The sequence below is a fragment of the Halichoerus grypus genome, chromosome 1, assembly GCF_964656455.1.
Source record: "Halichoerus grypus chromosome 1, mHalGry1.hap1.1, whole genome shotgun sequence".
NCBI classification, from domain to species: Eukaryota; Metazoa; Chordata; class Mammalia; order Carnivora; family Phocidae; genus Halichoerus; species Halichoerus grypus.
Window position 1 is genome coordinate 71,882,993 of NC_135712.1, and position 15,996 is coordinate 71,898,988.

At 54.5% G+C, this 15,996-nt stretch overlaps 1 protein-coding gene across 1 annotated transcript in view; it reads left to right on the forward strand.

Moving 5' to 3' along the window:
* Nucleotides 1–10,603, forward strand: part of XXYLT1 (xyloside xylosyltransferase 1) — a 163,209-nt gene extending 152,606 nt beyond the window's left edge. Inside the window, exon 4 of the mRNA XM_036114405.2 lies at nt 7,276–10,603. Within this exon, the coding sequence (XP_035970298.1) occupies nt 7,276–7,672 (397 nt within the window). The 3' untranslated portion in view covers nt 7,673–10,603. The remainder of the gene's footprint in view (nt 1–7,275) is intronic.
* Nucleotides 10,604–15,996: the final 5,393 nt, after the last annotated feature.

Sequence of the window (15,996 nt, forward strand, 5' to 3'; positions counted from 1 at the left end):
CTTCCCTACACCCACATTTCTGAATCCCTCTGCTTTGCTCGGTAGCCTGCGTGTCCCGCTACAGACACCTACCCTCCTTCTGTGACCGTCCTGGACAGATGTGACCCAGCCTGTCATGACTGTCTGTCTCAGCCCACTGGGGGTGGCGGGGGTCAGGGAATTTGCTGAGGGCAGCTCTAGACCCCACAGGTGCCCTCGTAGTCTGGACAGTGAGAACACAGGTGAAGATAAGCTGTGTGCTATTTCCCTTCGTCTTCATCGTTAGAGTGTTATGGGCCAATTGTGTGCCCCGTCCCCCCGTTCAGATGCTGAAGTCCTAATTCCCAGGCCCTCAGACTGTGACCTTATTTGGAAATAGGTTTGTCACGGATGTAATGAGTTAAGATGAGGTCACACTGGAGTAGGTAGGCCCCCTAGCCCAGTATGACTAGTATCTTAAAAAGGGGAGATTTGAGGGTGCCTGCGTGGCTCAGTTGGTTAAGTGTCTGCCTTCGACTCAGGTCATGATCCCAGGGTCCTGGGATCAAGCCCTGCATCGGGCTCCCTGCTCACTGGGGAGCCTGCTTCTCCCATGCTCTCTCTCTCTCTCTCTCAAATAAATAAATAAAATGTTTTAAAAAGCGGGGTGGAGATTTAGACACAGACACACAAACAGGGAGAATGCTATGTGAAGATGAAGGCAGATATTGGGGTGATGCTTCCAAAAGGAAGCCAAAGGTTGCCAACCAACCCCCAGAGGTTGGAGAGAGACACAGAACAGGTTCTTCCTTAGCCCTCAGAAGGAACCAACCCTGCCGCCGACACCTTGATCTCAGACTTGCAGCCTTCAGAGCAGAGGAAGAAAAATTTATGTTGTTCAAGCCCCCCACGTAGTCTGTGATGCCCCAGCAGACAGATGTAGAGAGCTCAGTGGTCTAGTAGATAAGAATGAAGAGCCCAGTGTCCAGGTCAGCTCTCTAGAAAATTTGTAATTAATAGCTACCCCAGTGCCCTGTTGTGACCCCCCGCCCCTCCTCCAGCTAAAGGCTCCAACACAGCATTCAGAAAACACAGACTCAGCAGATGTTAACCCCTTTCTCCCTCCTCTTCACCCCCAGACCTTCCTCAGCTCATATTACTTCCATGAGCCCTCATTCTCTCAGACTGGGGAGGGCAGTACAGAGATACCAGTTTGCAAAGTAGGAACCTTGGCAGCTTCTGGTGCAGGGAGGGGTGAACGGGGGACTCTGGTGCTTCTGGTTCCTTCTGGAGGAGGGCCTTGAGGAAATCCCTGCAGTGTGCCTCCCCTGCCCCCTCATCTCTGGGGAGTCTCTTTTGGGTCTCAGTAACCCCAGAAGTCCTCTGCTCTCCTGCCAGGCCACCTGGTTCCAACACCCCCAGCTCTGCCCACGTGCCCCCTGCCTCAACCCTGACCTGTTGTCCTCTCTCGGTTCTGGGCATATTGTGGTTGGAAACTCAGTTGCTGGCCTGCAAACAGGGCTGGTGTTTGAAAGCAAGCACATTTCTTTTGAGGTCCTGCAAACAAGGGCAAGCACACGCCTTCCACCTGCTGCCCCCAGCAAAAGCCCCGTCAGCCACTTGGGGGCCCAGCTCCCCTTCCAGGTGCAGGCGTGTTAAGCTTGGAGGAGCTAGTCCCTGCCAGATGGGAAAGCATGAACTCTCTGCCTCCCAAAAGCTTGGCACTAAGTGGCACGGTCTCACCTGGCACAGGGCTTGTTGAGTGGTGGGAGACAACAGTCGCCTTCTCTGAGCAGAGGCATTTGTGGGAAAGCAAAATCATCGGCCTGGGATTGGGGGGTTGCCTTTTCAGTGGTGTGACTCCAGGCAGAACAATTTCCGAGCCTCAGTGTCCTCATTTGTAAAATAGGCAGGTGAACTAAGAATCTTCCTGAGTCTTTAGGTTCTGGTAGCCTGTGGTTCCAGGAGGGACCCCTCTCATCCTGGTCCTGCCACCACTGGCTTCGGGAACGTTTCTGTCCAGCAGAGCTAGGGACCTGACTTGCTAGCAAGAGATCCTGCTGAGGGGCAGCTGTGACTCCTGACAGCAAGGAACACCCTAGGGAAATGGCCGTTTATTATTATTTTTTAAATATTTATTTATTTGACAGAGAGAGTTAGAGCAAGAGAGGGAACATAAGCAGGGGGAGTGGGAGAGGGAGAAGCAGGCTTCCCGCCCAACAGGGAGCTTCAAGGCAGACGCTTAACGACTGAGCCACCCAGGCGCCCCGGAAATGGCCGTTTAAAGCCTCACAGTGTCAGCAGTCTATGTCATCTCTAGGTTGATACCACAGGGCGGTGGTTCCCCTAAAGAACTGGAGAGTCTGTGCCCGTCTCCCAGAACTTCAGCTCAAGGCAGGAATGAGAGACACTGTCCTTGCTCCGAAATCAGCCCCACACCACCCAGAACTGTCCCCTGGTCACTTCGCAGGCCCTGGGGTGGACGGAACACTGGGCTACAGAGCACTGCTCTTCACTCCTGGCCTTTCCTCTCAAAGGACTGGAAAACAGGGTCCCTTCCAAGTCAAACAAGAGCTAATTGGTCCTGGGCCACAAGCATGGGCATAAAGGGAGTAGTGTTTCCTGATTCCAGTCTTCACTGATTAGACAGCTTCCAGACGGCATGCTTCCTCTGGGAAGAGGCCCAGCTTTGCTTGCTCATTGGTGACTTTGCACTTGACTCTGATGCACACTCGAGGGGTAAGCCACGGGGAGGAGAAGTGCCACACATGACGCTGTCCTTCGGAACCTCAGAAAATGGAGCCCTCTCTGCCTGAAAACCAGCAGCTTGAACTCAGCCTCAGTCAGCACGGGCTTCTAGAACCTTCTTAGTGAGCCTGATGCAGATTGCCCAGGCTCATTGTTGTGTTCCCATCTTTCTTCTCAACCCTCTCGGAAGTGAAAGTGGAAAATTCTGAGCCTTAGGATCCAAGAAAGACCAGCCCAGGAGAAAATCATGGAAAGAAAGGGGGAAAGGAGGGTCTGTGATTGGGGTGGGTGGGAGGAGAAAGGGTTATTCATGACAACATGCATTCTTTCCCAGGTCCTCTGGCCAGGCTCTCTAGTTGAGAGACTTGTTGGAGTGACCTTGGCAATGATCATCAGGGAAAGACTTGAAGGGAGGAAATGACTTAGCTTTTCAAAATGATTTCAAATACCTCTTTCCGTAAAGACGGGTTTTCTTCATGAAAACTAGTGTACTCGTTTTTAATAGTCTTTTTTAATGAGTATTAGTTAGGGCATACTCAATAGAATAAATTTAGGAAATTCATTGCCCATACCTGGAAGAATGTACTTGAAGGTTCTTAATTTGTGTTTTCCCAACAAGCCTCGTTGATTTCTGGAAAGACTCAGTATTTACAGTGGACTGCCTCCAAGAGGGCTTGTTTCGCATTTGAAGTTATTTCTGAAGAAGAAGAAATCCTGTCCCCTCTAATGTGTGTCTCCAGGTGACAGTGGAGGATGGAGACAAGCCTCTGCAGAGGCCCAAGTCCAGGATGAGTCAGGGCAACTTGGTGGACTGTGGGCTTGGAGCTTAATCTGAGAAACTTCTGGAAGCTCCAGGACTCGGAACCAGATACCTACATTCATACAGAGGCCCCTGCAGCCTCAGCACATACCTCTGGCAGTGCCCTGTGAATATATATCATCAGCCCCAGGCCCTGTGAGGAAGGCGAGGGTCTGGGGCCCTCTCTGACCCCCCTCAGAGAGGCTCTTGGGTCTGACCCCCTTCCCAGCGAGGCACCAGCAGCTTCTGCCTCACCTGCCAGCCAGGTCCCCAGAGGCCGTGGCCTTGGCAGTGTCAGCCAGCTTCAGAAATTAGATTGAAATCCAAGTGCTGCTCCTGGGAACCTTAGCCCATGGAATCTGAGGCTAAGACGAAAGGGACTTTAGAGACCAGAGCCCTCGCATTCCAGTCGGGCCTGCCCCTGATGCACTGGGGACCTCTATCCCGTCCCTGTGAGAATGCGGGCCGTGACGTCCCCACACTGCCCAGGAGCCGAGGTGGGGAACGGAAGAGGGCTCTGCCGTGCTTGCCGTGCTGCGGCAGCCGAGGACCCGGCCGGACCACCCCGTTCGGCCCGTTCACATGGGATCAAGGCCCGCGCTCGTGAGCTCCAGTCCCTCAACGTCTCTGTGTCCTTCTCTCCATCCCAAGGCCGGTGTGGTTCCTCCACACAAACCAGCTGACACGGAGGCCAGGACAACCCACCTCTCCTCCAAGTGGCTGCTCTGTCTGTCTGGGTTCATTTTGAAGCAGTAGGCATCCTTTAAACAAGGGCACCCTGGAAATAATTTTGTACTTAGGGAATCACTGGTTCACTTTCAGGCTGTTTTTCTGCTTCAGCAGACATCCTGGGTGGCTTGCGTTTCCAGTTTCCTGTCCCTCCTTCGCTTCTCCTTACAAATCATAATGTGCTGATGTCCCAGACCTGGTTCTCTCTGGCTTTGTTATAAAATGCCTCTTTGTGCCGATAGCAACAGCAGGGCTAGGCATGAGCTTCCCAAAGAGCCACCTGGGTTATGGGCTCCACCTGGAAGGGTGCTCGTTTTTCTCTCTCTGCCTCTGGCCCTGCTGTCCTGAGCCCAGCAAGTTCGGTAGCAGGTCAGTCTGGTAGAGACAGGGAAGCTCCGTGGAGTACCGCAGGGCTGCGGATGACCTCTCCGCTCCCTAGCTTGCTCAAGAGTAGAGACCGTACTGAGCCCTTTGAAAAGCCCTGAGCACCCTCTCGTGGTCCCCTGCCCCTCACCACGCCAGAGAAATGTGGCCCTGGGGGCTCAAGTGCTCCGTGCAGTGGCTCGCTTTCCATCTGCAGCTGCAGCTTTGTGTCCTGATATTTTCCTGCCCCCCCGGTTCCAGACGACACCGAAGGCTACGTAGCCTGAGCCACACCGACCTTTCCATCATTCCTTGTCAAGTCATTTCATGTTCTGAAGGCCCCGCCGTGTGGGCGCCGTGCGAGGTGCTGAGGTTGTGGAGAGGCCTCAGAGATCGGGGAGGGCGGACTTGACCACCAGCCTGTGCCCTGTTCGTCCTCCCCTGGTCCTCTGGGAAGGGGAGAGACGAGACCTGGGGGAAGAACAGAAGGAGGATGATGGCCTCGCAGTGTCCAGGGCCTCCACAGGCCTGGCCCTGCCTGTCTACTCCAGACGTCTCCTCTCCCGTGCCTCCCCTCCCTGGAGAATGCTTCTCCTCTCTCCCCGAAGCCTGAATCCATGCCTTGGCAGTAAAACTCCCATCCTCCTGGTTGGAGGACCCCTCCTCTCCCATGCTGTGGTGGCCCAGATTCATTTGGTAGAATGTTAGTGGCTTGCAGCCTGGACCCGAAGGTAACCATTTGGAAGAAATACGGTAAAATGGACCAAGTTGCCAGAGCACATTCCAGTGCCCCTGTGATCCCATCACTGCAGGCTTTTGTGGCTAGAAGGGCTCCAGCATCTCCGTGTGCTCTGGAAGCTTATTTTTGCCAAGGTTGTTATCACCAAGCAGGCGCCAGAGCTTGTTCCACTCACAGTCCAATTACGGCAAAATTCAAACAATAGACCTGTTATTCCACTTGTCAGAATGTCCAGAGGGAATGCTTTTCCCCTCACCAGGATCAGACTCTCGGTGCCCTTTGTGATGATACACGAGACCTCAAGGAAGGTCTCTCTGATTCCCAGACACAGAGCAGTGTGTGGGAACTGGGAAATGGATCTCTATGGCCGCCGTGGGGCCTGCTCTTCTTTCCCCTGCACTGGCCGCTTCACCACACAGATCCTGCCCTGTGACTGGTTGGGGGAGCGACCTCTGGGAGGCTCAGGGGGTGGCACTTCCAGGCTGGGGGCAGACTTGGCTTGCCCCGATGCATCCCCCATCCCGAGGACTGTCGAGGGAAGGGGCAGAGCTGGTAAAAATAGGTGGGATGTGGTGTGATGTGGATTACGCTCCTGCCCCTTGCCCTCAACAAAGGGCCTGCCATCTCCCTGCTGTCCTGCAGGCCGCAGGCTCCTCTGGGGACATGGAGCCCAGGCCCCCCTCTGCGTCCTGCTGTGCCCCACCCCAGCAGCGTGCACGGGAACTTGCACAGGAGCTTAAGGAGGTTGGAGAACAGAGTGGCTGGCGCTCTGACCATGTCACCCACAAGGAGGTTTCTCGATCTGTCTCCCCTTCTCCAAATGGAAGCATTTGGATAGAAGACCTGGAAGGGTCCCTCTGGCGCTAACACCCCATGAACTGTAGACCTAGATCAGATTTCTAAATCTGCCTTGAGAGAAGACTGAGGAGACATTCCCTCTAAAATAGCCATAATTCTACCTGGCTGTTCCCCAGCTGCTTTTCACCCTAACCCACGCGTGTAGGCCTTGAGCTGTGTTTCAGGCCTCCAACCCCTGTCCAGCCTTTCAGAAGTGCGGGGCTTGGGCCTTAATAAATGAAGCTTGTTCTAAAGCGGAAACCCAGTTTATTTTAGCCTGCATATAGCTTTCTACTGCTTTACCAGATCACTGCTCAGAAGCGCTTCCCCCACCTCTCTCCTCTCCTTTTCAAGATCACAAAGACAGGAGCACCTGGGTGGCTCAGTCGGTTAAGCATCTGTCTTCGGCTCAGGTCATGATCCCAGGGTCCTGGGATCGAGCCCCATGATGGGCTCCCTGCTCAGCGGGGAGTCTGCTTCTCCCTCTCCCTCTGCCTGCTTGCTCTCTCTCTCTCTCTCTGCCAAATAAATAAATAAAATCTTTTTTAAAAAAAAGATCACAAAGACAAGGGGATAGAAAGTTCTATCAGGATTGTTGCCATCTTAAAAAGTAGACTCTGGAGCCAGATGCCTGGGTTTAGTCCCTGGTTCTGCAACTGCATACTCATTAGCTGTGTGACTTCAGGCAAGCTACAGAACCTCTCTGTGCATCATTTTCCTCCGCTGGGAAGTGACAGACCACCCCAGAGAGCACCCGTCTCATAGGCTATGGTGGGGGAGGAAATAAGCTGATTTTGTGCAGGGCCCGCTGCTTGCTGAGTCCTATACAAACGTTAGCAATGTTGCATTCCTGAAGGAGCAGAGGATATGGGAAGACCGTGAGGCTTGGAGTCAGGAGGCCTGGGTCTGAGTGCAGTTGTGCCACTTTCTGGTGGTGTGATGCCGATTCCGAACCTAAGACCCTCCCAGTCCTCAGAGCAGTAAAACAGGAGTGAAAATGGCATCTCTCTCCAGGCTGGTTGTGAAGACCCAGGAAAATAGGGCCGGCAGACTGTTTTACCCGCACAAACCCGGTGAAATCTGCTCTCTTTCCCCCTCCCAGGCACACATTCTGGCAGTTCCGCCACGAGAACCCCAAGACACGGGTTGGGGGCCCTCCCCCCGAGGGGCTGCCTGGCTTCAACAGCGGGGTGATGCTGCTGAACCTGGAGGCCATGCGCCAGTCCGCCCTCTACAGCCGCCTGCTGGAGCCGGCGCAGGTGCAGCGGCTGGCCGACAAGTACCGCTTCCGCGGCCACCTCGGGGACCAGGACTTCTTCACCATGATCGGCATGGAGCACCCCGAGCTCTTCCACGTGCTGGACTGCACCTGGAACCGGCAGCTTTGCACCTGGTGGAGGGACCACGGCTACAGTGACGTCTTTGAGGCTTACTTCCGGTGCGAGGGCCACGTCAAGATCTACCATGGGAACTGCAACACCCCCATCCCGGACGCCTAGGTGCATCCCCGTCTGCCGTGCCCTCGGGTCTCCGGGGGAGCCCAAGGGGCACCCCTGCTACCGGCCCCAGGCTGGCGTCCGAACCTCTGTGGGGATGTGCTTCCGGACGAGGTGCTGCCGCTGTCCCGCCCAGTGAGGACTGGCCTATGCGTTGCTGGTGCTCGGGGCCGTTTCTCTCCGGGGGGCCGGGCATCGTGGAGGGCCAACACATAGACATCTTCCAGGGGGCTCGGAAACAGGTGCGTAAAGAGGAGAAAGGAAAGACAATGGCCCTTCGTGCCCTCAGCCCCCAAACAATGGAAATCCTTTTAAGCACTGGCATTTCTTAGACCAAATATAAATTTATTTTAAATTGACAAGCTTCCCTTTTGCCAGAAAGAACAAACAGTACTGCTAGGGCTCCCAGGGAGCGCTGAACGAGCGAGCTGGGGTTTTCACAGCCGGCCCCAAGTTGAAGCATCCAGTGAATGCCCACCTTCCACACACGCACCCTAGGAGGCTGTGTGCTTGTTCCCACCATGCCCACATTGCCCGGTCAGGGTGTGAAGGTCACCACCGGCTCGGGGAGGGTCTGCAGGGCCAGCCGCGGCCCACCTGAGAAACCCGGCCTCATTACTGTAGCTTCCCCAGCTTCTCGCTCCCAGCCGCATCCCAGAACCTCATTATCTCTCCTTCATCCCAGCCGGCTTCAGGTGACCATACTGTGCTAGGAAGTCAGATCCGCCATCAAAGAACAGAGCTCGGCCACCCCCAGGGACAGGTGATAGAGTCATCTGGATGGGGAAGATGCATTCCAAAGAGGAGCCCCTCAGTTTCTGCGCATAACCAGGTGGCTCCGAAGGGGGGGTCCCTCGTAGACTGATAGGCATTCAGTCTCTGTTTAAAACCTCATCCTATGATTTATCTTATTGCATCATATTAGACCCTGTTCCTTCGAAGAAATTAGGTTCTTCTCTGAATGAGTTCCCTTGTAAGATGCAGACACGAAGCCCCTGATGGTGCATTTTGTATAGTTCAGCGGAGGTCCTCGGGGAAGAACTGTGGTTGAATTTTCATCTCCTTTGATTTCCATTTCATTCACTTTTTTATTTCTCTTCACCATGAGTGAGAATAGCTAATAAACAAGCTTTGAGAACACAATGATTAACGTTGTTTCTTCTCCGATCCTGGTTTACTGCTCCCTGGAGGTTCTGAATCAAGAGTGCAGTCAGGGGCGCCTGGGTGGCTCAGTTGGTTAAGCGGCTGCCTTCGGCTCAGGTCATGATCCTGGAGTCCCGGGATCGAGTCCCGCATCGGGCTCCCTGCTCGGCAGGGAGTCTGCTTCTCCCTCTGACCCTAACCCCTCTCATGCTCTCTCTCATTCTCTCTCAAATAAAAATAATCTTTAAAAAAAAAAAAAAAGAGTGCAGTCAGTGTTATTCAGAGCCCTCCCACCCCCCGCCGTCCACATGACGGAGCTTAGCGTGCTCCCCGGCCATGGGGACGGGGAGGGCAGCCGGTCGTATCGGGGTCACTAGAGAATCATCTCCTGGAAGCAAGAACAGCCCCTTCCCTCCTTACTCCAGACTGTCCGGTTACATCACCCCCTGACCAAACGGAGCACGTCTCTCTCCTGCCTGTGCTCCGGCAGAACTGGTCTGTTCTCCTAGGTGCTTGATTTCCCATTTATAGCTGCTAGTTGTTGAACACCTGCCGTGCGCCGAGCATCGTATTGGGGGTTGATGCACAACTGATGACGCTCACGAAAACCTCATGGAGCTGATTCCGATTTTCAAGTTTATTGTAAGAAAATAACTAGAGATGTGGATAGAGAGTCATTATCACACCAGTTGTTTTAAATAGAAAACAACTGAGATCAACTTAAAATGTTGACTAGGGGAGTGGATAAATTATGTTACATCCATATAATAAAATAGTTTAGGCATTAAAATCGTATTTTTCAAGAGTATTTAATGCCTTGGGAAATGCTTACAATGTGCTGTTAAGTAAAGAAGGCAAAATATAACATTATATGTACAGTATGATCCCTACTGTATTTTAAAAATTATATATTTGTGTGTATGCATATATGTAAAAAGAGAGCCTGTTTCACTATATTTAATTAGTTCAAATCCTAAAAAAACATATGTTTCAAACACCACATTAAAAATTTTTTTTAATGTGAAAAAGTGGGTAAAATGCTAGAGAATTTTAGACTCGTAATAACAAAGGTATTTTTCCGACATTAATTTCAATAATTCAAGGGTTTCTGTAGCTACGAGAGTCCTTTGTTAGTGCAAAGAAAAAACAATGAACTTGTTGATCAAAATGGGCAAAAGCCAAACCAAAGCTCCTCCTTTACCATTGAGATCACCTCCTCAGGAGCTTCCCCTCCTCTGTCACCAGTGGCCTTGGTGAACAGCAAGATAACACTCAACAGGAAATCCAGCCGGCCCAGCAAAGCCAATGGGTACAACTTCTGGACAGCTCTTAGACGGCTGGTTCCTCATTGGAATCCTGTTATAATCGATGCAGTGCAAACATGACTAATTGTGCTGTGTTTCCTTTGCCTGATGAAAACTTTCACTGCATTGCATAAGCCTATAGGAATGAGTGGAACAGAAGTCTGAAAAGAACATTTCTGGGTACTAGGAAGGATTAAGGTGCTTTCTATCTTCATCTGTATTTATTTCGATATTTCTGAATATTAATTACTTTTGTAATCATAAATGCTATAAAACTGTAGCCACTGCCATCCGCCTCTTCCCCCCCGTTCCCCCCTCCCCCCCCCCCCAGTTACAGGCAAGTATCGTCCTGGCTACTCTACAGCTCACGCTGACCATGGTTACCATCACCTGTAAGAAAACATAATCTCGGCTAAGTAGGCTCTGGGTTTTCAACTTTCCCTATGGATGCCCTAGTTCTCTGAATAAAAGTGACCTAATAATAGCATCTCTAGCCTCTGCTTCCGTTTCTGATTCTGTCATCTTGTGTGTGTACGCAAATGATAACGGCCTTTGGAAAGCTTGCGGGCCTGGCGGAGAGGTTTACTCTTGTGTGTGTCACAGTCTAAGTACGCACCCCTTCCCATAGCATCTCTCCGGCCCCAGAGCGCTGTGCTGGGTCAGTGGGCCTCCAGCCAGAGCACAGCAGCGGTTTGTGGGCCACAGGAGCAAGTTCGCTGTGCCTCACAGCACCTGCTTTGACTAAGGGCAAACCTCGGTTCATTCTAAGACCTTCTGGCTGAAATCCACATGCAAAGCCCAGAGGTTTGGCTGCGGGTGGAGTTTGGCAGGGCAAGCAGAAATTTCCGAGCAAGCAGGGTGGTGTGATAGAGAGAACCTCGCGCCTAAGAGAGGACTGCCTTTGAATCCATGGTCAGCCCTCACCACCTCGGCAATCTTGGACAACCAAGGCCACCTCTTTCTCCACTTCGAGACACTGGTAACGAGAGCTCCGTCAAAGGAGTGTTGTAGGAAGAAGGAGATGTGTAAGGGCTTGGTAAGCAGGGAAATAATACAGAGATGCAAGGGGATTCTTAGAGTTACTACTTAAAATATTCTTTTTAAATAATAAACGACAGCCTTTTGAGGCACATTAAATGGGTTGGTGGCACCTCCCTCAGCCCAGTGGATGACCAGACGCTTGCTTGTAGGTGGTCTGATTTTTTTGTGAGCCACTCACTCTGGAGAGGCCTGGGTATGTCCAGGAGGTTAGGGGTCCTGGGATAAACCCTTCCCTCTCTGGGCTCAGTGTCTGGATCTGTAAAAACAAGGGCGTCGGGGGTTGGACTAGCTCTCCAAGCAGCGCCCCCTGCCCCTGGCACACACACTTGTATGCATCCATCTGTGTTCATGCGTGCGTGTGGCTGGGAGTCTAAACCCAACGCAAGACCTCCACACCTCCACTCATCAGTCACCAGCTTGGAATTTATGACCATTCAGATGGAGACTTGCTCACAAGGTACGGTTAGCACACTTTCCCCCCGGTCTGAACAGGCAACAGGAGGGATGCAGACAAACTATGGGAGAAATTTCAATCCAGAGAGACTCAGTGCCATCCACGAGCCCCAGTCCCTCTGCGTGTGGTCCCCCGATAGCAATGACAGCTGAAGCCTTGTCTTAGGTTTGGCTTATGCGACTGTCTTCCAAAGAACCTCCCAGGCAGAGCCACTTGTAGACGGACCCATGCCCCACGGGTCTGGAGCCCCCAGCTGGGGAGGCCTGGTGGAGCTGCCCCGCAGGACACATCGAGTGGACGGACGTTCGGCAGCCTCACCGAGCACCTTGCATTCTCAGAGCCTGAGGGGCCTTTCCACGCCCGGGAGGCCAGCTGCCCCCCTCTGCAGCCCCCCTTCCCTGACAGGTAGGATTTGTTGCAGCCCTCCCCCGAGCCCCACTCGCTGCCGCACAGGCCTGAGCAGGACCACAGGAGCACGGAGCCTGGCGTGTGTCCGGCCGCCTGTGCGGCTAGTGGCCTGACCCCCCCGACAGGGCCTTGTAGACAGCAGGGACCGGGCTGTCCGTGGAAAAAGCAAGATGCTCCCACTCAACCCTCTTCCTTCTTCCTCCTTGGCTCTGGGCAGCCTCCAGAACACGCCGAGAAGCCCCAGGCCCAGCTTGAGAGTCTCCACCGGTTTCCGTGCTGACCTGCGGGCCTCTTGAGGGCACAGACTGTGTCACCACCTCTGCCTGCCCCCCCCCCCCCACCGCCAGCATCCGCTCAGGTGGGGCCTATGCGGAGAGCCGTGTTCCCTGGGGGCCTGGGCTGGTCTGCTGCTCAGCGTGGACTGTGAGCGAAGCCGAAGTTCTCAGTACGTTCCAGCCGCCTTCCCTGCCGTGCCATCCTCGCCAGCATTTCTAACCTCGGGCGCGGAGCGTGAGTTCATGACGCCCCCAGTACGTGACCCATTGCCACCACTGCTCGCTGGGAGGCCTCTCGTTTCATTTATTCCCATATATCACCATACCCCACCCCCAGCCCCGAACAGTCACTCTAATGTGCTTCCTGAGTGTCTTCTGTGTTCGGGCAAGATGGTGTTATTGTTCTGTGGACATGTGTTTTAATTTGAACAACTCAGTCTATTCTCTTGCTTTTTCTTTCTCATTCAGCACCAAGTTTCTAAGCTCCGCGCCCCTTACTGTGCACCCCCCACCGCTGCCCACTGCTCTGCGGTGTGCCCTCACCAGCTTGGCCACCCTCGCTGGCATTGCCGGACCCCCACAGCACCTCCCGCCCACCTCCGCCCTCCTCCCCACCCCCACACCAGTGATCCTGCTGCGGGCAACTTTGTCCTATTCATGCACCTGGTAAGAGCTGCCGAGTGTGGTGTATCCAAGAAGAACGCGGCTGGATCCCACATTTCTGCCTAAGTGGTGCCCAGAGCGCCCTCCCCATTCTCCCCAGTGTGAGCCCTCACTTTCTCTGCGTGACTGTGCTCACGTTCACGTCTCCGTGCATGGACACACACAGGGACTTGTGATCACATTGGAGTCCTCCAAAACGTGTGGCCCGAGTCGCGGCTGCTCTCCGTGAGTGCTATCACATTGACCTTGGCCAGTGGGCTGCATGTCTGTGAACTGGGGAGAGTTCAGCCAGCTCCTGGCCTTGCGGCCCTCCCAGGCCAGCTGTGAGCGGTAGGTGAGATAAGCCATAGGAAAGTACTCCCGAGGCCCTAGACACCCTCCCTCCCTGGCACCTCAGCCCGTCCCCAGTCCCCAGTGCCACCCAGTGCTGCCAGAAGCTTCGTGGTCAGCCCGAGTCCTGCTGGGGGCATGTCCCGCCGTCTGGCACCACACCCAAGCTTCCTGTGCTCCTCCATGCGGGTTAGCTTCTGGGGCCTCTGACTCGGAGCAGCCCCTGGCCTGGCCTGCGAGGGGGGCAGGGACCCCTTGGCCAGGGGCTGGGGGGCTGGAAGACAAGGGGAGAGGTAGGAGAAGTGCTAGGCCTGTGTCTAGAAGAGTTGTGAGAGAGGGTCTCGGAGCACGAGGGGCTGTCATGTTCCGGCGTGAGGGGATTTTGCAGAGAGCATAATGTGGCGGGGTTTGTGAATGGGATCACCTTTGCTCTTTCTCAAGTAACACAAATACAGATTGGCCTTGCTCTCTTACTTAGTCCTGACGACTGCGGTATGTGTCACTGGATGCCACGAAAGGCTGAGACTGGGTCCCACGAGGCCCGGCGCTTTGTTGCATAGGTAGTGAGCTGCCCGTCGCAGGAAGTATGCCAGCAGAGGCTGCACAACCTCTTGTGAGAGGACACGAGATACAAGCCCAACAGCAGATAGAAGCTGAGATGGCTGCCCTATGAGTCCCTGACAACCCTGAGCTTCTGGATTCCCAAGCCTATCTCCCTCCCCTTTCTCCCCTTTCTCCATAACTAACCCCACGGGGAAATATTTATTCTCTAGACCTGAGTGTCTTCAGGTGCGGATTCTAGAGGATCTGCCTACTTCCAGGAGGGAGACTCCTTTATGGATAACTGAGGGACCAGGATCTCCTGAACACCCTTCCACACCCATCCCTCCCCCTCTCCTTCCCTTCCCAGTGTTCATCTCTGAGTCCTGTCGGAAGTGCCACTGGAGGTCACACTGGACATCCCACACCCAGGTGGCGCCAGGGAGGGAGAGGGACTGGGAGGGGGCCCCAGAGGTGACATAAAGTGGCTTAGTGAAAACATACCCAGTGGCAGGGACTCGATTCGTGGTTTGCCCCATGAGCTGGTCAGTTCCCAGGTGGAGCACACCTGGCCAGGTGTGGCCAGGAAGGGAGAGGGACTAGCAAAGGCAGCATATTTCTTTTGGATGGACGGACGGATGGACAGGTGGCTGGCTGGTCGGCGGGGTAATTGGCTGTATGGTTGGAAGCCCCCTCCCTTTCTGACGGTCACTGGGGCCCAAAGACTTGTGTTCCCGGTGGTGGAACAGCAGAACAGCATGCAGAAGGCCGGACTCAGGCCTCTGCCAAATGTCTGTTCAGTCTTGCCTGAGCTGGAGAACGAACAGCTTGCTTGGAGACACGGGACATGTCCCCGTGATTATTGCTAGCACAAGTAAAGCATTCCGTGCAGAGGGAAGAGGATGCCTTCTATTCTCTTCGTGCCCGTAAGTGGCCTTGGTGTCAAGCTGTCCCCTGGCCCTTTCTTGGCCACCCCCGGCCCCCAGCGCCACAGGCTGGTAGCCCTGCTCCCCCACAGACTCACTTGCCCTTCTCGTGGGACCTTTGCTGGCAGCTGGGCTGAGGGAGGAGCTAGGGACACAGCTGAGATCATACAGAAATTGCTGGTAAGAAACTCGGGCAGACACTGGTGCAACAGGTTATGAACGGACCAGACCCGCCAGGAGCTCTGCGATGAGAGAAGTGTGAGCTGTGGGTGCAACGGGGTGTGGTGTGAGCTGGGGCCGCTGGAGAAGACAGCAGGGCACCTTGCACTCACTAGTATCTGCCCCCGTCTTGCTCAAGCAGCTGTCTTGAAACACCTCCCGCCATTTTTGGGGCTCCTTGAAATGGTGAAGACCCCAGCTCTGTTTCTGAGTGCCCCTGAGTATGTTAATCTGGAGCGGCGGTGGGGGGGGGCCGGTTTCAGCATTGTCCTGCTCTGGGGTGAGGGGCCAGACATTTATACCCGTAAGTTGATCACCCACCTACTGTGGGACGCCCCTGGAAGGAGGCAAGACCTTCCCCCAGGCAGTTTTCTTCAGCCCAGGCCAGCCCTACGAGGGCTGAGAGTGGAGGGCAGTCTTCTGGGGGTGCTCCCTGCAGCAGGAATGGGATGCAGTCCCTCTCTGAAGGGGGTGTGGGCAGCTCCTCATGGTGCCCACCACAGATTTCTGCCAGGGCAGTGGTTTTCAAACACGGATCACCTGGAGGATGTGTTAAAACAGATTGCTGGAAACCCAACCCCTGGTGTTTCTGATTCAGTGGATCCAAGGAGGGGCCTGAGAAGCTGCATTTCTAAGGAGCTCCCAGGTGCTGCTGAGACTACTCCTGCGACCCCATTCGGAGAATGACCATTCTGGCCTAATGCCCTCACATTCTGCAGATGGGAAAAATGCAGGCCTCTGGGAAAGGACCTGTCCGGGTCACACAGCGAGAAGCCAGGACGGTCCAGAACCCAGGCCTGCTGCCCGCTAGCGAGCTCCGGGTAGTCAGGGCTGAAACGACCAAGCCCGGATAACCCTGAGCTCCTGAAGGGGCCGGAGGTAGAGGGGCCGGAGGCGGAGGGGAGGGGGGGCCCGGAGGCGGGGGGGGGGCGGAGGGGGGCTGGGGGGTAGGAGGAGGCAGGGCGGAGCAGGTGCACGCTGTCGCTGCCAGAGCCTGCCCCTTGCTGGCTTGAGCACCCGTGAG